Source organism: Brachionichthys hirsutus, chromosome 24 (assembly GCF_040956055.1).
Source record: "Brachionichthys hirsutus isolate HB-005 chromosome 24, CSIRO-AGI_Bhir_v1, whole genome shotgun sequence".
In the NCBI taxonomy this organism is placed as follows: Eukaryota; Metazoa; Chordata; class Actinopteri; order Lophiiformes; family Brachionichthyidae; genus Brachionichthys; species Brachionichthys hirsutus.
Window position 1 is genome coordinate 1,993,764 of NC_090920.1, and position 24,178 is coordinate 2,017,941.

General features: G+C 49.7%; 1 protein-coding gene across 1 annotated transcript in view; it reads left to right on the forward strand.

Annotated features, from left to right (window-relative positions):
* Positions 1-19,411, forward strand: part of LOC137912263 (receptor tyrosine-protein kinase erbB-4-like) — a 119,363-nt gene extending 99,952 nt beyond the window's left edge. Inside the window, exons 18-27 of the mRNA XM_068756613.1 lie at positions 2,112-2,234; positions 2,584-2,682; positions 4,768-4,953; positions 12,258-12,413; positions 13,771-13,846; positions 13,947-14,093; positions 15,999-16,096; positions 16,195-16,365; positions 17,721-18,000; positions 18,582-19,411. Coding sequence (XP_068612714.1) covers positions 2,112-2,234; positions 2,584-2,682; positions 4,768-4,953; positions 12,258-12,413; positions 13,771-13,846; positions 13,947-14,093; positions 15,999-16,096; positions 16,195-16,365; positions 17,721-18,000; positions 18,582-19,411 — 2,166 coding nt within the window. The remainder of the gene's footprint in view (positions 1-2,111; positions 2,235-2,583; positions 2,683-4,767; positions 4,954-12,257; positions 12,414-13,770; positions 13,847-13,946; positions 14,094-15,998; positions 16,097-16,194; positions 16,366-17,720; positions 18,001-18,581) is intronic.
* Positions 19,412-24,178: the final 4,767 nt, after the last annotated feature.

Sequence of the window (24,178 nt, forward strand, 5' to 3'; positions counted from 1 at the left end):
AATCGTCATTCAAGGAACTCTAAATTAGCACCGATGATTAAACCCATCCCGCGTTACGGTTCTTCGAAACGGCCGGTCTGAGAACAAATGATGGACTCTTTAATTCTGAGAACAAAATGCCTTTGCATGCTAATAAACTCTCTCCCAATGAGTGGCGCTTTACATGCGAGACTATTTCCAGGCATTTCTCTGTTCTCCTTGCAGGGTCCGAGTCACGCAACCTCACGAACACGAAAGAATGTCCTTTAAAAAGTTCCGTATTTGAAGAATGAGCTGAAATAATGAGACGATCATCGTCCAGCTGAGCTCCGGAACGCAGCACAACAATCCCTTTCTTTGAGCAATGCCGCGCTAAAGCGGAAAACCCGGGGGCTGGTGGCGCAAGTTTGTGTTTGGGGACGTTGTTTACTTATTCAATAGAGAATAATTCAGTGAATGTATTCTCGCTCGCGGCCCGAACACGCTGCTTATTTGGCCAATGAAGCGTCTGAATCCTCTGCACTGCGGCGGCGGCGGAGCTCATTTGGCGACGGCAGGCCGCATTATTAGCTGGTAAATAAAGTGGCGGGGGCGGGGGGGGGTGAGCGTGCGAAGGGAAGGAGCTCTGGAGAGTTTTGTAGGCCATGGATGTTGCATCTTATTTAACAGAGCGCTTCTCTCCTCCCCTCATCAGGCCCGGTCCGGCCTCGTGCTAATGAAACAATAACAGCTAGAGCCCGCCGCCATCTGCTCCGAGGACGCCGCCGCGGCGCTTTCCTTTTTTTTTTTTTTTTCTTCGTGCAGCAAAGGAGCGGATGCACATGCGGCTGTTTGGCCGGGCGCGATGCAAATCCCATCCGTAGTTCCGTGTAATTTATGGCCTTCAATAGCTGCTCCTGCTCAAGCCTCTGACTTGGAGGCTTTTTAATGGCCGCTTTCAGCTTCACGGCGGCTGCAATAAAAGTTCCTGACGCAGCTTAGACAGCGCGCCATTGGAGGAAACGCAGCGTTTTTAGCACATTAAAATACGCCGAAGCGTCCTCCTGTGGCGTTCCCCTCCATCCTCCCCTTCCTCGCCGACGTCCCATCCTTCCCGGCAAGTCTTCTGTCTCCTCCTCCCCCCCCCCCCCCCCCCCGCAAAACAAAGGGAATAGGCAAAAGCACTTCGCCACATGGGTCCGTTTGCAAGCGCTTTAGGGGAGCCCTGATCAAAACGCTCCGTCTTCCTCACCGGCAGACAGAGTGCGTTCACATTCCGTCCTGTTATTGTTTGAGGGGAAAATAAGATTTTCTGAGAAAATGTTCTCGACGTCAGGCGAAGATGGAGTTGTCCAATGCTGCCTGACTATTACACCATCACTCAAGCCATCCTCTCGCTGCCGCCTCTTCCCTTTTCGACTCGCTCTGTCCTCTCGCTATTTATCCCTTGTCCTCCATCTGCTAACTCCTTTCCTGCAGCGATATCGCAGCAGGCGTTACGCGGCGCCGTCAGGCCCCGGCCGTAGCAGTACCCATTAAACGGCGTGTCGCTGCGGACCTGCGGGCGATGTCGTCCGTTGTGCGGCTGGCGTGGCTTTCTCCCCGTTGAGCCGATGGCTTTATGTCACGTAAAGTGAGCGGTTGTGTGGCTGACCGACTGATATATGGTCTCATTATATTGTTTGATGGCCGTGGCTGAGCCGGGTGATTATGCCGCTGATAAACCGCGGCGAAGGAGGCGCCTGATAGGCTGATAGGCTCATTAAGACACGTATTGATCAGAGGCATCGACTTCTCCTGTGTGTGTGTGTCTGGATGTGTGTTTTGTGGGGCTGAAATGTGCTTTGTGTGCGATTGGTCGATACGTGTGCGCTAAATGCTACATGCTATCTGTGTGGCTCAGGTTGCGGCTTCTGTCGAAGGACTTTGAGGCCCCAACCGGGTTTTGCAACCAACACCTCGGGGGGGGGAACTGCCACGGCGCCGAGAGCTAAGAGGTTAACAGTGTTTCCTCCCGGAGCAAAGGGATGCAAAGTTCCACAAGACAAAATGGCGGCAGAGAGGAATACCTGAAGCTTTTGTTATTGCTGCTGCTGCTGTTGTTGTTCTAAAGAGGTGGATAAACACCAAATATGTTGTCTTGGTGTTTTCAGCTGGTGGAACCGCTGACCCCCAGCGGGACGGCCCCCAACCAGGCTCAGCTACGGATCCTGAAGGAGACAGAGCTCAAGAGGGTCAAGATTCTCGGCTCGGGGGCTTTTGGGACCGTCTACAAGGTGGATATGCCATTTGCTTACCAGCGCCGCTTGCCCTTGGGGAAATTGTTCACACCACCCTAAAACTAAATACCTCTATGTTTCCTTCAATTGCGATATCGATGGGCCTATTTAATTTTAGAGCCATATTTTACTGCTATTAACCTGTTTCAGTTTCTCTGCTTATTATAACCCAGTGCTGCGAGCGCAGAGAGTCGATGCCGATTTGTAGGTTTCCATCCATCACCAGTCACACCGCGACCCTCAGAGGGACGTTTGCAGGCGGCCGTTTGCAGGCGATTGCCGTAGCCTTAGCGACGGGCCTGGTTATGGGATGGCAGAGCATTCATGGCCATTGCTTTTATTTCAGGGCATCTGGGTCCCAGAAGGTGAGACGGTGAAGATCCCCGTGGCGATTAAGATCCTCAACGAGGCCACCGGCCCCAAAGCCAACGTGGAGTTCATGGACGTGAGTATATATCGTATTAAGTGGCTGGTTTTTTTGGGGGGGTGGGGGGGGTTGCCGAAGTCGGGTCGTCCCTTCTTGGAACAAATCAGTCAGAGCTCATGGATGGAGACTCCATTAAACAGCACATATGAGGCTCCTGGATGAAAAATGTTGACTCAAATATGTTTTTCAGGCCTAATCACAGAGCTGATTTTCACTTTTCATCCCTAATAGAGAGAATTTGTTCAACCCATTCCTATCCCTGCATCTTCCCTTCCCTCCGCCTCTCTACTCCCAGCGGGGGGTCTCCGTCCATCCAGAGCCAATGTGCTCTGTCTGCCGCCTGGTTAAACAGCAATCTAAAGGCAGGCTCACGCCTCGCCACTGGGAAACCAGCCACTGGAGTGCCGGCTCCAAACGCACTCTGAAAATTTCACACCTATATACACACGTGCGTGTCCGAACGGCGGCGCCTTCAACAGCGAGGCTCCCCAGGTAGCCGTGGCCTCGGGGCGGCAGCTTACGTTGGCGAATGCGCGAATTCGAGCGAGCTGATCATTTCGCATGTGGAACGGCGAAGGACTCAAAGCAAACTAATTTATGTTGTGATGCAAACACACACTGTATTGTATCATTAGCATGCACACTTCACACAGCTTTGCCAGTCAATCACCTGCAATCTGCGCGAAGCGTGTGTCTGCGAGGGAAGCCGAAACTCGGTGGGAAAGGAGGGTCAGCCGGCAGTAATGGAGGTCAGAGCTCAGGGAGATGAGAGGCAAACACACACACACACACACACACACTGGTTCATGCACACACAAAAGTTCTCTGAAAGTCGGAGCGAGAGTTTAGCCCGACTTGGTTCATTTTGTCACACGCCATGTCCTCCTTCCTCCGTTCCGTCTCCTCTTTGTTGCGTGGATGAAGGGACCGCCCCGGCAAAGAGGCGGCTGGAGGCGTGTAACGGCGGTAGTCGCGTGGTAAGCAGGTGGTTTTATGAAGTCGGGATGTAGCGGCACTCCTTGGGGTAGGGAGTCTCTTTAAATCAGGGCGTTGATGGTGCCAATAAGCCTCCTCCTGGCCTCTGCACCTCCCTTTCCCTTTAGGATTAATCTACTCCCACTCCCGCAGTCGCCGCTTCCCTCTGAGCTCATTTGTTGGCACCTAAATTTAAAACGGCACCTCATCCATCTATCAGCTGCCCCCCGGGGCCGAGCCTGGATTCACACCTCCTCGACCATTTGCCGTGCCGATAGGAGGGCGCGCGCGTCCTTGACTATGAGTGTTTTAGAGTGCGTGTCGGCATGCGTGCGCACGCAAAATGAGAGCCAGAGAGGAAATAGGTGATGAGGAGGAGGACTGAAGTGAGTGTTTTTAAGCACCGACCAGCTTCTGCTCAGCCACATAACGCATAAAGACGCCCGACCGCAAGTATCAGCCCTCGCCGTCATAACACTTCATCACCGCCACACATCCTTCTGCTTGCAGCGCCGCAATAACAATTACCCAACGAGTCCCAACTGTTCAAAAAGCATCCACGTCCATCTGCTGCAGACGGAGATGAGAGGGGAGACAGGAAATGCATTTGCACTTCCATGTCGAACGGGTGGGGGGGTGGGGGGGGAAAGATTATGCACGGGCTTATTAAATCAAATGCACGGAGGAGCGGCGTGGAACAGCTACGGCGAGAGCATGGGAGTTTTAGACTCCTTAAAATATAGATGAAAAACGGCCGGCGTTGGTGCGGCTTTGAAGATGCTTTTCTGCAGGACGGATGCTGTGCACCAGATACGCTCGTCATTCCACAAGTCTTAATTTATGCATCCGACTCCGGTCGGAAAATCTGCAGATTCATTATCGGTACAAGAGATGCATGGACGTAAGCACTGAGTCCTGCTTCATACTTTGAGTCGTAGGCGACAGGGACATCCGACTGGTTTCTTGTCGCATCTCGAGCCGTGTCGCATCTCGAGCCGTGAATCGAGTACCCAATATCGAATCTGTTTTTCGTTTGGCACTGACTGGGGGTACCTCTGGTCTCCCATCTATGAAATACAACAATCTATAGTCCCTCTGTGTGCTCCTTCCCCCCCCCCTCTCGCCCAGGAGGCCCTGATCATGGCCAGCGTGGAGCACCCCCACCTCGTTCGTCTGCTGGGCGTGTGCCTGAGCCCCACCATCCAGCTGGTCACCCAGCTCATGCCCCACGGTTGCCTCCTCGACTACGTCCACGAGCACAAGGACAACATCGGGTCGCAGCTGCTGCTCAACTGGTGTGTCCAGATCGCCAAGGTAAGCCGCTCCGGTCGGGTCGAGGGCGGAAAGTCGGTCCGGGGTTTAACGGCGTTGTGAAAGGATCTGTTAAATGTTTGCGAGTATTCATAAAGGCTTCCAGAAGAGCCGCTGCTCTTTGAAGGCTGTCACATCCAGCAAACTGCTCCCGTTGGAGTCAATTGAAGTCTTTTCCAATTTGCCCCCGTTGATCCTAATTATCCTCGCCGCTTGGCACGCTTCTCCGTCTCGCAAGTCTTCACAACGACACGAATGAAGCGTCGGGCGTTGTTAAGCAGCCTCGAAACTCTGTGCAGGAAGCACGCCGATGCATTTATTCCTGCAGGAAATGAGTGACGGGACAAGAAATTAACAAGGCAATAAGAATTTCTTCTGCTACCAAAATAAACCCGGAGTTGCAGACACAGCAGTCGGGCTTGACATACGGTGTGGGGAGGTGTGTTTTTCTTTCTTTTTTTTTTTTTTGCTTACCCAAGGAAAGATGTGTGTTTTCTTTGCAAATGAAGTTGACACAGCCAGACGGATTCACGGTGCGACTGCCGGGTGAGGTTTGACTTCTCCGGGTTATAACTCCGGGTTTGGCCGCGGGAGCGCTCCTTTTTACTTTTACATGCTTTGCAGGCAGACAATCTGCTACAACGTCAGCGCTGGGGGGGGGGGGGGGATGTGCCGGTGGAACAAGAGAGCCTGACAAAAGGATGATTTACTGCTGCTACTGATCATCCTGATAGGCCTTTAGACAGAGGGGGGGGGGGTTAGGGTTAGGGTCTTCAAGGGCGCGTCGAGCGCGGAGGAAGATGGCGGATTGACTGATTGGGGAAAAATAGGCTGGAAATGTCCTTTCATGGTAGTGGTTGAGCGAATCGACAAGTTGCCGCTTTCCTACGTTCCTGTTGGCCTTCGAATGACCCGTGCGTCCCGTGTTGTCCGTTAGACTCCACCCCCATCACTTTGGGGTGGATGTGTGAGCCAAATAAATTGCTCAGAGACTCACATTGGGATTACATTTACATTTACTTTATGAAATTAATCCCAATCTTCTTATCCGAGTCACTTGTGATAGACTAACCCTTAATAGTCAACACTAAAACACCGTTAGTCATAAATATAGCTGTAAAAAAATAAAGGATGCAGTTTTAGAATTCGCTAAATGATAGCTGAAGTGTGCTAGCGTACCGTTGCCTCCCAAACCCAAAGCCCGGCCGTATATATGTGGGTTCTGACCCGGGCAGGTGACCGCTGTGCTGCAAATTGATTGGCCGAGGCCCGCCGTCAGGCAGTGACTCTTCATCACTGAGTGTTTTGGGCATTGAGATAATGGCCCCCATTAATCTCCAGCCACACTCAGGGCTGTCCCACTCACACTCTCACACGCACACACACTCTCACACGCACACACGCACACACACACACACACACACGCACTCAGGCTCTACATCTGTGTGACTGTCTTTAAATGTAATAGTCTGAAACATTTCTTTCTTTCCCTCTCTCTCCTCTCTCTCCTCTTTCCCCTTCTTCCTTTTCATTGCTCTGCATTTCCTCCTCCATGTCATTTCCTTTTTGTTTTATTTCCTTGTCTTTTCTTTCCTTTCATGCCCGTTTCCGACTTTACTTTCCTGTTCCTCCCATCGATTTCATGTCTCTTCCTTTCTTTCTGTTTTACTTCCTCCTCTTTCGCATCCCGTCTTTCCGTACCTAATTTCCTTTACCTTCTTTTACCTTTAACTGTATCCTTTCCTCTTTTCTATTTCTGCATCTGTCTCTTCTATACCTTCCTTGTGCTGAAGTTAACTGAGGTCAAACCTCCGGGCCACATTTCCTTTGGTGTCTGAATGCATCTGAAATATCAGGACAGGAGAAATGGCCTCTTGCTCGCCTTCGTTCTCTCTTGTATCCTTCTCTTTATCACTCACCCACTCCCACCTTCTTGCTCTCTCTCTCTCACTCTCTCACACACACAGACTATATTTTCATTTGATTTTAGATTATTAATGGAATCATTATGTTTGGGATGTATTTTAATGAACAAATCAATCATTGAATTAAATATGGGATTGGAGCGGAGTGAATGCGGGGCAGGGGGAGTCTTTTAATTTGGCTCCCCTCGCTTTCTCCTCCTCTGTCTTCGAGCTCGGTGTATAATGAAAGGAGAATCCATTCGACGAGTCGCTGTCCCGCGGGTGGAGATGATTGGCTCTGGCACCGCGGCCCCGAGTCGAGCGCCAGTCAGGATTGGTTTTCGGTGGGTGCAGGAGAGGGAGGACGTCAGCGCGGTGACAGGTGGATGGAGGCTGGTATCCGGGCCAGCGAGGGAGCAGCGAGATCCATATAAACATATACCCGCTGGCGAACTCCTGGACTGACATAAGCACAACATGCCCTGCAGGAAGATTCCAGGTGGAGCCGCCCGGGCATCTCCGGACGGCGCTTGACAGATTGACAGAGCTAACGATGGAGCTCAACGTTGACCTTAAATAATTCCTCCCCGGCGAGCCCGGTGCTGTCCTACATCCATGGTTAAATATGCATGGAGGCGTGTTTGCGCAGGCAGCGCACGCTTCCAGCTATGCATTTGGAAAACCAAGTCAAGTAAAAGCGCCTGGCGCCTTCACACACTTCCATGAAACACACACACACACTTATATTTCTGGACAAATCAGCAGACGTCTCCCTCCACTGCTTAGTCAGGGAAAGGAAAAGTAAAATCTCCGGACTTTTCAGTTTGACTCCTGATCTTTGTGCACGCCCTGCGTTGCGCCGGAGTGCGTTTTAGTTTGCGTCCCGCCGTGGCTCCCCAGAGACGCCACCGCCCGATGGCAGGAGATCCAATCTGGCCGAGCTTAGCGCGGAGCCCTCTGTGCCATTCGACCTCCCTGTGAACGGCACCATGTGCTGAGCAACCACATCTCCGCCGTACTCATTAGCTGAGCCTCAGCACCCCCCCACCTGTCTCCTTCCTTCCTCCCTCCCTCCCCCTTGCCGGGATCCTTTATTATTATTTCCCACCAAGGGACACCGGAAACACTTCCCTTCCTGTGCTCTTGCCTTTTATATGTAAGGTTTAAGCCCCTCCTCCTCCTGATTGCATCCGCTGATGCAAATCAGTGCTGCGGAACAATTAACCATGAGCGTTTACTTCTCTGCAGGCAATTACGATTATGAAGTGACTCCTGTCAACCACTTAGACTCCTATTAACAGCTGATGAGCGAACGCTCTTTTCACCTCGGCGTATTTGACACCGAACTCGTCTGATGGGAGGCAGAGGACGTCGGCGCCGGACTTTCACTGCAGAAATTCAGCTTTAGGACCCTTCTGGTCAAGTTAGAACTTGATATTTGCCGTCGCTGCGTTCTCACTGCGTCGTGGGGGTTACGTTTGCGGGCCGTGGGGAAAAGCTGGTGATGCTACGGAAAGGGGGAAACCTGCGTGGAGGCAGAGGTGTTGCCCGTGAGCCTCCTGGGTTGTTCTAATTATCTGTGAGGATCAGCAGTGCTCAAGGATGCATAATGGGCGGGGGGGGGGGGGATCTGACTGCCAGATCGACTGTGCGGGGAAAGTCTGATTGGATCGGTCACCTCTCTCCACGCTCATCCATCATCCCATGAGGCCCGGAGCCCGAGGCTCATTAGACACAGGTATGCCGGCATTTCACTGGGATTCTCTTGCAGCTCCAAAACCGGCTCGACTCTTCCGAATTTCCTCCGATCGGCCTCCTGACAACGGCGCCGCGCCTGTAAATGTCACCGTCCTCTTCCCACGTCACAAGTAGCCAATGGGCAGCTCAGACCAGGAGACACGATAATTATGGCCTGTGATTAAAAATGGTAGCTTCTCCGAGTAGCAGAAAATTAGAGGCATTGAGGGGCTGAGTGGCTCCCTCTCTCTTCGCCTCCCCCCCCCCCCTCAGTTTGGTTCACCTGTTCAGGTTGCTCATGTGTTGATGGAACCCGTCATTACCGAACAACAAACCCCGGTGCAGAGGAGTTCATCTCTTGAGAAACAGGAGCATCCTCACCCCCCCCCCACCCCTCCCTGCCTGATTCTGCTGTGCAAATTATTGACATTTGCACATGTAAATTAGCCACAGCGGCCTTTTATTGCCTGACATTTTGGAGGGAGCTTCCCATCCCGCGTGGGCGGAGGCAGATCATGGCGATAGAGCTTCGATTATTTTACATTTTGGTTCCCTCTCCTCGGGGGGGGGTGGGGGAGTGTCATTCACTAAGCATCCAAATCCTCCGGTGACGCGGCGACTCGGACTTTACGCAGATGATGGAGGAGAGGCGCGCGTGGCTGTTGGCTCATCCTTCCTCCTATTCCTCGCCTCTTTGGAGACTGGCAGCTCTGTGGGAACGCTTCTCCTTAATCTGGCACGCAACACGTGGCGCGTGACGGACGACCACCTGCGCGCCACCTGAGCTGAGCCATTGTGCGCTCTTCTTATCGCGCTGGTCCCAGTTCCCGCCGGCGCAGACGGGGCCCATATTGCCCACATTGTCGCTGCCTCCTCACCCTTTTGGGTGCGCCACATGCAGCGCTCTTATCGCTCTCTCCGCGGTAACAGGCACCGCATCTTTTTTTTTTTTTTTACGAAATATAAACCCATGAAAGCTCACTTCTTCCTTCTTCCTGACTATAAATACAAAAAAAAAAACACAATAAGATATTTAAACATTATGTTAGACAAATCTAGATGATTACCTGCTGTGTGCTCCATCATCTCTCTCCTCTCTCCTGCTTCCTTTCCTCCTGCTCCCCTGCATACCCATCAGCAGCTCCTTCCTCTCCCGCTGAGGTGCGTCGCTCCCTGCTCACCGCTCCTCTCTTTCTCATGCTCGGTTTCATCCACTTGTTTTCTTCCATTACGCTCGGATCTTTAGTCGTCTTTTCATCCTGTCCGAGAGAAGGTGCTGATGGGTCGCCGACCGGCGCTGACCCGGTCTGACGCATGCTCCAGAGAACTTTTAGCCTCCGTAAACAATTTAGGACTGAGATGAAAAAGGACCTGCGGTGGACTTAAAAATCAGATGTTATTCTGTCTCGGAGTTTTAAAAGCAACCTCTACTTTAGTTCAGATGATCGACATCTTGGAGGGAGTTGATCAATCAATAAATAGACTTGTTATGTTGTGCTCTGGTCTCACCTTGCTGGATCTCTTTTTAACTTCACACAATTATAGAAATATGAATGTGAAATCTCCTCCAAACCAGAAGAGAATCGGTCCCGGTGATCTTTCCTTGCAAATGTCTCGGCTAACCGGCCGTTAAAAAGTCTGAGGGCTTAAAAGATGCCCCATGTTTAATTTGGGGGTGCAGCGGCGCCGGTGGGTTCTTGACCTTGATTCTCTGATGTAGCATGTAGCGGACGAAGCTTTCTGTTTGCTTTCAGAGGCAGGAAAAGGCTTTCTGGGGCCTTTTGTGTTAGCTTTAAGTGCTTCTGTGCTTGTCCTTGCGTTTGGTAAATGAGCACATGCATGATCTTTCTTCTAAAGGTCGGCTGGAAACAGAACCTTTGGGCGCAGCGGTGGAAAGTTCCGAGCGGAGTTAGCTCTTCATCCTAATGGCTTCACTCCCATCCTGGAAAAATAAAGACAGAGGAAAGGGACAATGTGATTTTGGTTTTCGGGCAGCCGGCAGGTGTTGCTGCACTCAGCAACTTAATCACCTTGTCTATAACTCAATGGACGACCGACGCACAGGAATAAAACGCCCCCTTCGACCAATCAGGGTAGCTGGGATCCAATGGATTGGAGACACCAAGTTGAATTACTTCCCTTGCCCACGTAACAGTTTTGTAATCGCAATTTATCCAATTCCACTTCCGTTTTAAGGACCTCAGGTCTCCAGGGATCGAAACACTTGAGCAATGTTTAGGCGACACAATCAGCGGGACCCTGTCGACCTGTCCTTCGCTGGGACGCCGGTGTTTACCACCCGGAGTGGCTGAAAATTAATTGGCTCCTTGAGCTGCCGAACATCCCCCCCCCCCCCCCCCCCCCCCGTCACCGCGATGGCCTCCCCTCATTGCCCTGTCACTTTAAGTCGAAGCGTATTAATGGACTGTGTGGGCCATTGATTCCTAATTCCTCTCGACGTCGACATCGGGGATAAATATTGCGCGGCCTGGCCGTCCCGGGGCTTATTGTAATCAGCATTGTTATTGATTGGCTGCATGAACCTCCTAGAAGTAATCTGCTTTCAATGCACACACGGTAAGAGAACGGAGGAGGACCACAGCATAGGGAAGCAGGAAGGGTCCCTAACAAGTCGGTAAAAGCAAGAGACTGGCAGGTAGAGACATCTCAGGAGACACCAGGTCCACCCTGTGAGATACGTCTTACTCCTGCTCACGGGTGGTCTCCGGCAGGATGTGTGTGTAAGTGTGTGTCCACGCATCCGTCTCCACGCGGCCTCCCGATGATGGATGGGGGGGCTCAGCCGGCGACGTCGACTGCATCGATTTATCCTCACACGGTCGTCTGGGACGGGGGGGGGGGGGGGGGGGGCTCGACACGGCGAGCGTTTCCAGCACACCGTGCTTGGATGTGTGGAGAACAAACGCACACACAAGTATATAAGTGTTCTAAGGGTTTCATCTGGGCTGTGATTCTCTCGCGCCAGCGGACGCGTGATCCTCGGTTGAGATTTCATATTGTCTGCGAGTACAATAACTGCCCCCCCTCCTGGCCAAGTTGTTTCATTGATTTGCCTGCAAAGTGGCGTCCACTTATTTAGCTTCCACTTCAATTGGTCCGGTCTTGCCTGGCTCGCCTGACTGTTTGGTTCAGCCTCGACCACGCTGAGTCGGGAGGGAGCGAGTGTCTCGACGCCATGCCGGCGCGAAGACGAGCCTGAAGTGGGATTGTGTGTCTGCAGACGAGTGAGTGTGTTGAGTAATTCGTGCACACGTGTGGTTCACACGAACCACTTGGATGGACGTCCACTGTTCTCGTCCTGCCATCTTGATAGCTCCTCCCATTACGGAGGGCAGAGATGCGATCTCAAACTCCCTGGCACGCCTGCGATGCTTTAAAAGCCGCCTCGGATTCCCCCGTCTCCTCCAGTCGCACATGTGAGCTACGGCAACGATTAGAGATGGAATCGAAACGTCTGAGTGGGAGTCGGGTTAATGATGATGACAGTTATGACAATAATTTTATGTTAGTGCTGACATTTACCGCATCGACAGTCTCAGACTGCTCCGATCATGGAATATAAAAAGATAAATGTCTGTGTGAGGAAGCCATCTCTCACCTTTCTCTCTCTCTCTCTGCCTTCCCCCCCCCCCCCCTTTCTATCAGGGAATGATGTACCTGGAGGAGAGGAGGCTGGTCCACAGGGACCTGGCAGCCCGGAACGTTTTGGTGAAGTCGCCTAATCACATCAAAATCACCGATTTCGGACTGGCGAGGCTGTTGGACGCGGACGAGAAGGAGTACAACGCAGACGGCGGCAAGGTTGGTGTAAGTGGAGGCGAGAGCACCGAAACAAACATGGCAACACAACAAAAGTAGTAAATAAAGGGTATGAGTCATACGCTCACACGGATGTCAAGATCCCAGGCAATTCCTTGTCTGCATTTTGTCTGAGAATAAACCCTTAAATGTTACATTTTAAATGAAGAAAATACTAAGATGTATTGGTTTACCATTATGATGTGTCCAAACTAAGCCGAATTAATAAAAAACATTTTAAAAACTGTTTTTCACCTGATCAAAAAAGAAAAACTCACGCTTTTGTAATATTTATTTTGTTTGACAACTATACAAAAGTGAAACGGGGATTTACTTTTAAAACCTGGGGAACATTGTGTGTTTATGACCTCAAATCAAATCACTGCTCGGCCGCAGAAACGGGAAAAATATGCAAATGGTGACGACTAAATCACAAGGCTGACTGTTTCTGAACAGAGCCGAGGTGATGATGGCGTTCATAAAAGGAGGGGGAACAGAATAACTGCGCTGTATTCTCTCCGTTTGACCAGATCTGTGTGACGATGCATCGTTTGCTTTTGGAGCAAACAAAAATGTCGGAATGAGCTACGTACTTCTTTCAATGTGAATTGGGGTCATTAACACAAACAGACCTGGAAAAACACATATATAACACAAAGTTTGTCTGCTTGTATTTAAACAGGAAACATCGCAGACTGTGTTTCCAGGAAGAACTCCACGCTTTCAATCAGTCTGTAGTGTTTCGGGACCCCGACCAATCAGGAGCCCGACGATAAAGACCGTCCTGATCAGCTCCCTTTGTTATTGTTATTGTAAATTGGCTTGCTCATTCCTGCATCTATTCACCTGTAGTCCTGGAAGCTGCTCTTAAGTCGATGCTCGAGCTTCAATCTGTGGGCAAATTAGGGGGGGGGGGGGTGAATACCGACACGGAGCAATTAGCTCCGTGTCAGTATTCACTGACGCCATGATAAATGGGGGCTGTTGTCAGCAGATCTACATGTGTGGTGTAAAAAAAAAAATAGAGACAGCGTGGGAGATAAATCAACAGAGATGAAAGTGAAGGTGATGCGTTTCCAATCTGCAGCCTTTCATTTCCCTTCTTCCTGCTTATTTCCCCCCCCCGGAGAGCAGGAGTGTGTGGCTGGCTGGATACTTGTCTTGTTCAGTGGGCTCTATTTTTACACCCCCCCCCCCCCCTCTCTCTCTCTCTCTGTACTCGCAGTTTGTCATTGTCCTTGTCTGGAATGTCAAAGGCCCCGTTTGCTACTGTACTATTTCACCGAATGCCTCCTCTGAACCTGCAGGCCAACTGTTGAACATGAATAATCCCCGTCTTCATGTGTCGCCGTCTCCACAGATGCCCGTTAAATGGATGGCTCTGGAGTGCATCCACTACAGGAAGTTCACCCATCAGAGCGACGTCTGGAGCTACGGTGGGGTGCTTCCACTCTTTTTGGTTGCATGTTTTTACCACCTTATCTGTTTTGCTTACCTTTTTTTTTTCTCCTTCCATACCCTCCCTTGCATCTCCAGGAGTGACTATCTGGGAGCTCATGACATTCGGAGGGAAACCCTACGATGGCATTCCCACGAGGGAAATCCCTGACATCCTGGAGAAAGGGGAGCGCCTGCCCCAGCCGCCCATCTGCACCATAGACGTCTACATGGTCATGGTGAAATGTGAGGAAGCATTTTATTAGATGACTGTAAAACCTAAACACCCTTAAGTAGATTCAGTCAAGAACAAGACATTTTGAAGGGAGGTGGAGGCGGATGAGTCCAACAAACCAGGAATTCAGGTTTTGGATTCAAGTGGCTGAAATGAGCTTCCTCCTGAGGGGTGGTTGGGTGGAGCTTTAGGGATGTGAGGTGAGGATCACATGGCTTTAGCCTCATATTCAACAAACCTGCAATGCTGCGGTACCTGTCTAAATCTTGGCAGGAAAGTAAAGGAAAAAATACGGTCCTTTATCCAGATCCAAAAACCTGCATTCTCTAAATAGAATGCATTCGTGTCTTTCTTGCACTCGTACCCTGGCTGGATCCAGAACACTGGTTCTGGTACTGGTGAGAGATCCGCCTTCCCATATTCTCAGGTCATGGTCTAAACATCTGTGCCAGACTTTGCGGTGAGATTTGGCAGTTAGTTTTCCTCACACCACCTAAACTAGACTTTCTGGTCTTCTGGGGCTGAAAAACTCATAAAGTCCAAACTATTTTTTAGCTTGCCTTTGAAGTTCCCAAGTCTTTTTTTTTTCCAGTGTGCAAATATTATCTCTGCAGTATCAATGAACCTCCTATTATTGGCTTCTTGTAGCGCTGTGGATTCAAACTCATTCTGCTATTGTGACTCACTCTGGATGGGAACAAGAGCAGAGTGCTTAAAATGCCAAATCTGTTGAAAGGGAACAATGTGATTTACCTTGGAGCTCGATATCAAACGTATCCCCATGACAAAAATGTTAATTTCATGGAAACCATCGTTTTCCAAATGAAAAACTGCCAGTGGGTTTTGACCGCAGAGGAATAAACCATAAAAGTCCCTTTAGCCTCAATTGATGTGTGAGTTTGCACCTTGGGGGGGGGGTGAATATATTTTACTGGTTAAAACAGGGGCGGACAAAAAAAAAAAGTCAGTCGCTATCTCATCTGTAAAATACAGAAAGTTCTATTTCCTAATGTTCAAATTGTCACAGCAGTAGTAAAACATGCACCGTATGTGGCGTCTTGCAAGCATTACTAAGGCGCTTGCAAGTACTCCGTCATACCGGCAGGAGGGTTAGGCCCCGCCCCATCTAAAACCTCGGGGGGGGGGGGGCACAGCAATGGGCCGCATTAATTCTAATTACATGACTGAAAGCCGCTGTTTGTGATTTGGTTCAACGTCAAACTGCGCATTCACTCCGCCTCGACTGCACTTCAATAAAGATGGAGTAGAGTTTGATTGCCGGAATAATTGCATCTCAATTAGGTGGAGTGTCTGCGTGGGGCGAGGGCGGGGGCGGGGGGAGGGGGGTAGAAATTAAATGAAGTGAAGGAAGATGGAGCAGATGAAATGACGACACAGAGGGTCAGGGTTTATTTGAGGAGAGCAGCAAACAACGAGGAGGTTTCATCGAGAGGAGACGCTCAACGGCAACGATTAGTGCTCATAATCTTAAATAAAGTGAAATTAAGAAATTATATTTTGGCGCCTTGCTTCACCTGCAGGGGCTTGCGTTTCAAAGCAGCCTCAGGAATAAAAGCATCCTGCTAATTGTAATTAAAAAAAACGCTCTCTCTACCTTAATAATTACCCCTGAGCTGCCCCTCGAGCAAGGCACGCATCACTTGCTCATTCAGTGAACTCTGCTTTAATGAAAGCTGAATTCAGAACGAGGGTGCCGTTCTCTGCATTTCCACAGGAAGCAACCTTCAGCGGCGCCTTTTGAATTCGTTATGCATGCATGTGGTGCATATATTTGGGTAATGTAGTTTACACACTGTGTGAGTGGAAGGGGATATGGGATAGAGTTTTATCCTTCATCCATCTATCTGTTCCTCTCACCGCCTTCTTCTTCTTCTTCTGCTGCTGCTGCTGCCCAGGCTGGATGATTGATGCCGACAGCAGGCCGAAGTTCAAGGAGCTGGCTGCTGAGTTCTGCAGGATGGCCCGTGACCCGCAGCGGTACCTGGTCATCCAGGTGGGTTTACCCAAAGATACCATCCCCCCCCCCCCCCGTCGATGGCACCCTTTAAAATGAATCGGCCTCGGAATTGACGCCTCCTGCTTACCATTTAGGGCGACGACCGCATGAAGCTTCCCAGCCCCAATGACAGCAAGTTCTTCCAGAGCCTCCTGGACGAAGAGGACCTGGATGACTTGATGGATGCCGAGGAATACCTGGTGCCTCGCGGCTTCAATACGGCGCCACCGCCCCACGCGGCAAGGCCTCGTGTCGATTCCAATAGAGTAAGGGGCACGCCTGCCGGAAGTGACGCGATTTATACTTTTTAAAGCGGTCACATTCAAGCGATTCCTAAATGTGTGCTTTAAAAGTGACAAGGAGTTATTATACATATTGACTTCTCTCTTCGCTGCTTATTCTCCTCTGCTAATGGCTCACCTCCATCATGTGTGGCGTGAACCATGTGCGCTTCCCCGCCCTCTCGCCCCGGGACCCAGGTTTCATTACTCAAAGCTCCATAAGCAAATAGCAGACGCGATCTTAAAAAGCCCAAGCTGTCGGCTAATGAGCGCAGGCTGAAATGTTTGCTCTGCAACATGGCCTGCAGCTTCACGTCTCGTGCACCTTTTAACCTCGTGACCTACCCATTTGCTGATGGATTTTTATTCCCCCCGATGAACACCTCGGTCCTCCGAAAGAACACACGAGTTAATTCATCCGCCGCGGTACTGCGTGTTCGAGGCCAACACGCCTATCATGAATTGAAACTTGATTATGCAGTCGAAAGCGCCTCGACGCGCAGACAAGGAATTCTTTGTTAAGAACCCGCCGGCTGGCTGACTTTGCCACGGAGCGTTCGGCATTCAGGTAGCACCCCTGCAGGCGCGCTGCAATACAGACGGGTAGCTAATCTATGCTCTCACGCTCAAGGTTGAAAAGGGAAGCAGATAAGGACTGGATTTGAAGGAGAGATGAGCGGAGAGGGTTGGAGGACGGAGAGGATGATTGCAATGGAGGGAAATCTGAGGGAGTAGGTGGACATATATAACCCCAGGACATCTCCTTTTTTCTTGTGTTTTGTATCTCCTGCTTCCTGTAATTGCTGTGGTAGTACGACTAGTAGAAGGGAGCATGGAGAAGTGGGCCTGGGTTCAATTGCCCGAGGCAAACCAACACAGCACCACAACAAGGCCTTTACTTCCATGTCATGTTTTGTATTTTCCAGTGGGGGTTTTCGTTCTTCTTTTAAGGCTAAGGTGTTTGAGCGGTAGCTTTGCCTGGCTGCCCCTCGTGGTCCCCGAAGGATGATGGGTTACCTTGGCAGAACTTTGTTGGAGAATTATACCTTTAATAGGCAACTGTATGTGTTAAAAGTCTCACTTCCTTTCCCTCAGGTGGCTCAAAAACGCCGACTTGAGCTTTATTATTTGCTGCACCGAGTGTTTGCTGTGGTTCAACTGCAGACATCTTTACTTTGCTTTATTAAATCATGTTTTTCCAGCTCTTCAATTAAAATGAAGCTGCACAGAGTCAAATATGCATGAAAGTTTCCGGCGTGGTTTAAACAAAAGAAAATCAATCCCCAAAAAAAGCCTCTTTTTTTTTCTTCTCTTTATCCACAAACCACCCGTTGCCTCAGAACCAGTTTGGCTATCGAGACGGTGGCTCGAGCCCGGTGGAGGGATCCGTGGCGGGTGCTCAAGCCTGTGTGAACCAGGAAGTGACGGGAGGTCCTGCCCTGGAGGATCAGCGCTGTAATGGAAGCCTGCATAAGAAGAGCCTGAGCCAAGCCGGGGCAGAGGACAGCGGGGGCCAGAGGTACAGCACCGACCCCACCATCTTCCTCGGGGAAAGGGGGTCCAAAGGGAACACTGATGAGGATGGATACATGACGCCCATGAAGGACAAGAGCTCTTCAGGTGATAAAGTGAAACACAAATCTCGTTATTCCTGCTCATTCCATCGCCTTTGTTGATTTAAGCTCCTCGTGAGTTTTCGTCCACGGCGTTTTGTCGGCAACTACGGAGCCATGCTTTGCCTTTGATCATAATTCAATCCATCCGCCCTTCTCTCGCACTCCAGTCTTTGATTTTTCAGCAGCTCAAAATATAACAAAGCCCTGCAGCAAAATACATCAGATACAATGTCAAGGAGTGAAAGAGTGGGCACAATCAATAGGTTTTGCACCCCACTGTTGTAGTGCTTTGAATCAAGTGAAGAGGGGTCATTTGCTGGCACTTTCACCCCCGGCAGATGGAGTTTCCGGTGCCAAAGAATTGCTGGCAAGTTGCCCGTCTGCTCCTGAGTGGATGCCATTATCGCCGTTATCATCTCCATCTTCTCTCCTCATTAGCAAGCAATCTTTTCTCTTACTCTGGTTCGATTCTCTGTATTTAATTTCCTAGAATCTTTTGTTTTTCTGCCTTATTCTCTTTTAAATTCCTGTTCTCTTGCCCTCCACATTCCGACCCTCCCTGCTCCTTTTTTTTCTGTGCTGCAGAATATCTGAATCCCATTGAAGAAAACCCGTTTGTGTCACGGCGAAAAAATGGCGAGATTCACGCCTTGGATAACCCAGGGTACCACAGCACACCCAACAGCCAGCCCAAAGGAGAGGACGAGTACATCAATGAGCCCCTCTACCTCAACACCTTCCACAGCCCGGCTGAGCTGGGCCTGGAAGCCCTGAGGAGAAATGGCCTGCCCCTGCCCCTACCCCTACCGACCCAGCCTTCAATCTCGGCCACACCTTCAGTCTCCCACCTCCCTCTTTCCATCCAGACCAGCTTGACCCACTACCCTCTCCCCACAGCTCAGCCCTCTCCATCTGGCATGCCTTGCCACCATGGCCCACCGACCCACGTCCTCCATGCCCACCATGCCGTCAAACCTGCCGGACAACTTGGCAACCCAGGTGGTGGAGTCTCTAGCCAGAGCCAAACAGGAACTATGGCCCAATCAGGTGCCCTTTCCACTTCAGCCACCATTGGGCATGGCGGCCTTCCGGCCTACCAGAGCCACACTGCCGCTCATCCCTCGAGCTTGCTGAAACATGGAGGACTGACATCAGGTAAATTCAGTGGGAAGAAGCTGAAGGTGACCTTTGACAATCCAGAATACTGGCAGCACAGCTTGCCTCCAAAATCATCTAACCAGGGAACCCCTGATGGTGCACAGGGGGGTTCTACCAACGCCAAGCTTTTCTATAAGCAAAATGGACACATAAGGCCAGCAGTAGCTGAAAACCCAGAGTACATGTCTGAGTTTTCCCTGAAATCTGGCACAGTCTTGCCACCTCCACCCTACCGGCAACGGAACACTGTGGTCTAGATCATTCCTCAGCTTGACTCTGGCCTCAGCAAAACTAGACATCCTCTCCGGATCCACTGTCCCACCCAGCAGGGGTGCAGCTACAACCAGAGCCGCCCCCCAACTCTTTCCAAATACCGTGCCATCCGCTGAAGACTGTAGCGACATCAAGAGGAGCTGGACCTAACAGAACCAAGCGTACCCAACTAAGACTCACGCACCTTCACTCTTGCCTATATCCGGTCCATTTCTGTTCTGTAGATACAGACCGCGACTCACTGAGAGCGTGAAGGCTATGATTGTCATCGAAGAGACACACAACTGGCATGCAGCATTGGACGTACCACGTTCTCCCAATGACGTAGACCACAACTGTGTGAAACCAGATGGATTAACGGGACCCGAACTCACTGCCAACCTCTGCGGTGTCAGACTCACGAGGACAATATGTTTTATCTTTGTTTTTTTGCTTTGTGGTTTAAAGGTCTGAGGATGAACCAAACTCTTGTGAGACTCGCTGAAATGGAGAAGCAGAGAGAGAACAAACACAGTCTGTTAGACGTCAAGAAGTCTTTGGTGAATGACCTTCTGGAGGGAGGGGAAAAGACTGCGAGGTTGAGTCAGGACTTCCAGTAATAAAGACAGAGACCTGTTCAATCATTAAATCGTTGGTGGATTATAATGTAACTTCTCAAATCTCCCATCAACTATGTGAAATTCATCTCTTATTTCTACTTTAACTGTGATACTGTGACGGCCAAACCTGCAGTGATCGCTCCTTTCATATTTGTAGTTTTTACATTTGCTCCAAGTCACATGGGGGGGCGCCTGCTGTTTCGCTTTGCTTTATTTCTGCTCGACTCCTGTCTGCTTGGAAAAGCTGATTTCCAAGTAAAAGGGGAAGAATATATTGTAAAAAGTTTTTCTAAACACTCGGAACGTGGTTTTTATGCTCTGACATGATCGTGACGCTAGCTTGGCAAAGACGTGGGAAGAACTTTGAGGAATTGCCTTATCTGCTTAATAGGGCAATAAGGACATCTGTAAAGTCAAATGGAGATGGAGGGAGGAAAATATCCAGAGCGAGGGGCAAGTTGAGCATGCTGCTTAATGAAAACCTCAAGGAATGGACAAGACAGGACAGTCGCCACAGCAAAGCAACGTTATGAACTCCACCCTGTCCTTTGCATCGTCCTCCCCAACACCAGCCACTCTCATGTCCTCCCTCACTACGTCCATCTTCTACTGGGTCGACCTCTAGCCCCGTTCCCTGGCAGCTCCATCCTCAGCATCCTTCTACCCGTATAGTCCCCGTCTCTCCTCTGGACATGTCCAAACCATCAAGGTCTGGTCTCTCTGACCTTGTCTCCAAAATGTCTAACCTTCACTGTCCCTCTTATTGTCTCATTTCTAATCCTTTCCTATCTGGTAACTTAATAATTAATAATTGAATTAGCACTGCTTGATTGACTGTTCTCCTTCACCTCCAGCCCATTACGCTGTGGCGTCTAAAATCAGAAGTATCCTATCTGAGTCCTACTCTTGCGATCATTTCCTCTCGACAGAACCCTTCCTGGCCTTAAGCCTTCAGCAGGCTATCGGTCAGTCGGCGCCGCTAACAGTGTTAGCTGTTACAGCCATTATTTATTCCGCCTAGCCACACACACGCACACAAAAAGAAAAGAAAAAACACACGAGGGTTGGAAAACATGACAAAACTTTCCAAACTTTGAAGATCAAGGCATCCATTTCCGAGTTTGCCTCGGAGGTCCTCCTGCAATATCTCACTTTAATCACAGTTTATGAACAAAAGCTTGTATTTTCTGAACCTTAAAGCCACCTTTTCCCAGCCATTAGCTGTGGAACCTTATCCTTATTGCTTTTTCATTGTTTGTAACGGCTTTTCATCGTCCTGCAGCATGAGCAGAGTCCCGTCCATGCTGTTTTCCTGTGTCGAATGCTTTTATTTCATGTCTTCATGTGTGTGAGAGTGTTCCCCAGACTCCGCTGTATATGTACATCCTTACCACGGAGCACTTTGATCAATATGGTGGGTTGAAAGAAAGGTTTTCCACCCTTCGTTACTGAAATATTCAACGTGTTTACCGCTTCAGGAAGCGAGCGCTTGGGCTTTAGCCCAGGGACGCTGGTTGCAGCTGAGGGATGTGGAGAACATGCTTTTAAGGTGTTTGCTCACCACCTTCAAGAATGTCCTTGTTTCCCAGATTTGTTTGCTTCAGACAGTATTTACGCTGCTGCTTTTGATGATGTCGTGGCTATTTGATGATGGAAGTATTTTGTAGTCCAGTTTGGAGCTCTAATTCAATGAAACAGAGGCAGCATATAATATCAATGTGAACTATTTATCGCATTTTTGGGCTTGTTTATGCAGAGCGATAGAAGCTAAAAGTCCGTTTCAAGTTGACAGAAACCGAGAGGCAGAATTTTAGCCAGCCGGTCCAGCAGTTCCTCCTCGGCGGTTGTGCAGTACAATATCACCTTGCATGCTACCCAGACATCCTGGAGAGAACTCTCTCTTCAGAGTTGCAGCAAGGAGCAGATGTTTTTTTTTATTTTATTCTTTACTGAATTCAGCACAAACTGTGAATTCTTATTTCCAAAATCTTTCTCATATTTTATTTCATCTGTCTCCTGCTCTCAAGACATGCTTCTGTTCGAGAGGAAAGGACTTGAAGCATCATTTCCCGTTTGTCACTCCGGCTGCACGTTTTTTTTTTAGTTGCTCACATTTAATTGCACAAGTCAAACGAAGCCGAGGCCGTCCGTCTTCTGCGTTTAAATCATCAGATTGCTCTAAATGTACAGAATTCCGGGGACTTTCTCCGAGTCACATCTAACACGCTTCAACGACAAATGTGAATAGTATTTTTATACAGCACTGAAACGGCTGTCGTGATGTTGTTGTTTTTTTGTAAATAAGGAAGCATCGCTTTGAAATTCTTTGGTCGTTTTTTTTGTCCTGCTGATAACGAGCTGTCCGAAACGAGGCGACGGATTTGCTTCGTGTGAGTGTACTTTTTTGGCTAATGGGAGTTTTGAAATGCTTGTTGACCCTTTTCTCACGTGAAAGTTCAGTGGCCCTTACACAGAGCTTTGTGGCTGTCCTCATGTAGAAGTTGTCCTTTGGGTGGGGGGGGGGGGGGTGGATATTTGTCGTTCAATAATGAGAAGATCCGCAGCAGTTTCCCTCCCCCTCTTTGGAATTCTCATTATAACCAATATTCCCGGATATCCGGTGTCTCGTCCTCTGTTGGAACTATAACTGAGCCAAGTTTGACCTCCTCCGTCACCTCCTCTGTGAAAGTCCTGCCCGTCGCCACCTCCTTTTGGTTTATTTTGCATGCTTTCAGAGGAGACGTCGCCACCCCCCACCCCGTGTTATTTGAACCCACACCCAGAGCTTTATATCATAGAAATACCGTTCCTCATGTTTGTTACATGAATCTGTCAAAAGTATATTTTTAATTTAATATAAATAAAGATTGATTCAGTATAAGCTGCCGTGATTCTGGTGCATTTCTTCCAGCATCGACAGATGATCTGTTTCCGCAGAAGTGTGCAGCGACTGGATAAAAGTAGTTGCATCTCCTTCGGGGGAAGGAATACGATGTTTATGAAAATGCTACATCTCCACAGGGACGCCGTGTTTTGCTCCTCGGCCAGGCAGCTGTGGATCCTGAACCCGTAGTCCTGCTGTTCGTTACAACTCCCCTGGTCCGGTCACCCATGCGCCTCAGATGGTGTCTTTAAGTAAGGCCAGGACGCCCTAAAGTTACCGCTTTGGCCCCACGTCTTCAGATCCGTGTTCCATGAGCTGCACTGCGCAGGCGATGATCTCCATTATGCTCAAAAGGACTTGCAGATGAGGACCGACTGCATCAAAAGGTCTCCCAGCCTCCTCAAGGAGCTCCTCACACGAGCTAATATGTGGATATAGCATTTTGTTCTTGTTCTTTTTTGCTGTGCTTCATCTGCTGTTTACCAAAGTTCTGCTTATGCAAAGTGGAATGCGCAGCATTGTTGGCTGGGCGGCGTTCCTTCGCCGCTCCCGATTTTCCTGGGCTTTAACTTCATCATAAATAATACAAAACTGACCAGAAGCGGAATATGAGCAGTCTGAAGTCGCTGCTATTAATACTCATCAGGCAATGGGGTGCTCTAAGTAAATACGGTTAATGAACATAAACCCTCCTCTCTGAGACTCCATCAGTAAACACATCGTGTTCCATGTGCTAATTTAGAGGGGGGGGGGGGCTGCTCCTGCATCTTGGAGCGAGTTCCAGCTTTATTCACATACAGCCACTTGTTCAGAATGTATATTGCATCACTGTCAGGAAAGATTACTCTCCCCATTTGCTACACAGGAACGTTTAATTGATGCTCTCCCCTCCTAAGTGGAGCTCACATAATAGACAGATTATCTAGTACATTTAGCACCTCCTCGACAGGACTTTGCACATTATCACCCTCGCCAGACAGTAAGGGTCATTGTTAATTTGGCAACCGCTGTATAACCATTTGTCACTGTGGTACCGTTCTCCTTTGTAGCTGATCCCCTGGTGTGCAGCCCGCTTGGTGACGGGGTTCAGCTCCAATCACGGAGAACCCCCCCGAGGCGATTAACCCCCCACAGCCGCCCCACGCCGTGACGGCTCGACACGCAAGCACGCCGTGGTTTGGTTTTTTTGTTGGCAGGCGGTTGTAGCATGCGTTTCTCTTAGCCGTGCTTCATTGGCTGAAATTGGAAAGTTAAAAAATTTGACTTTG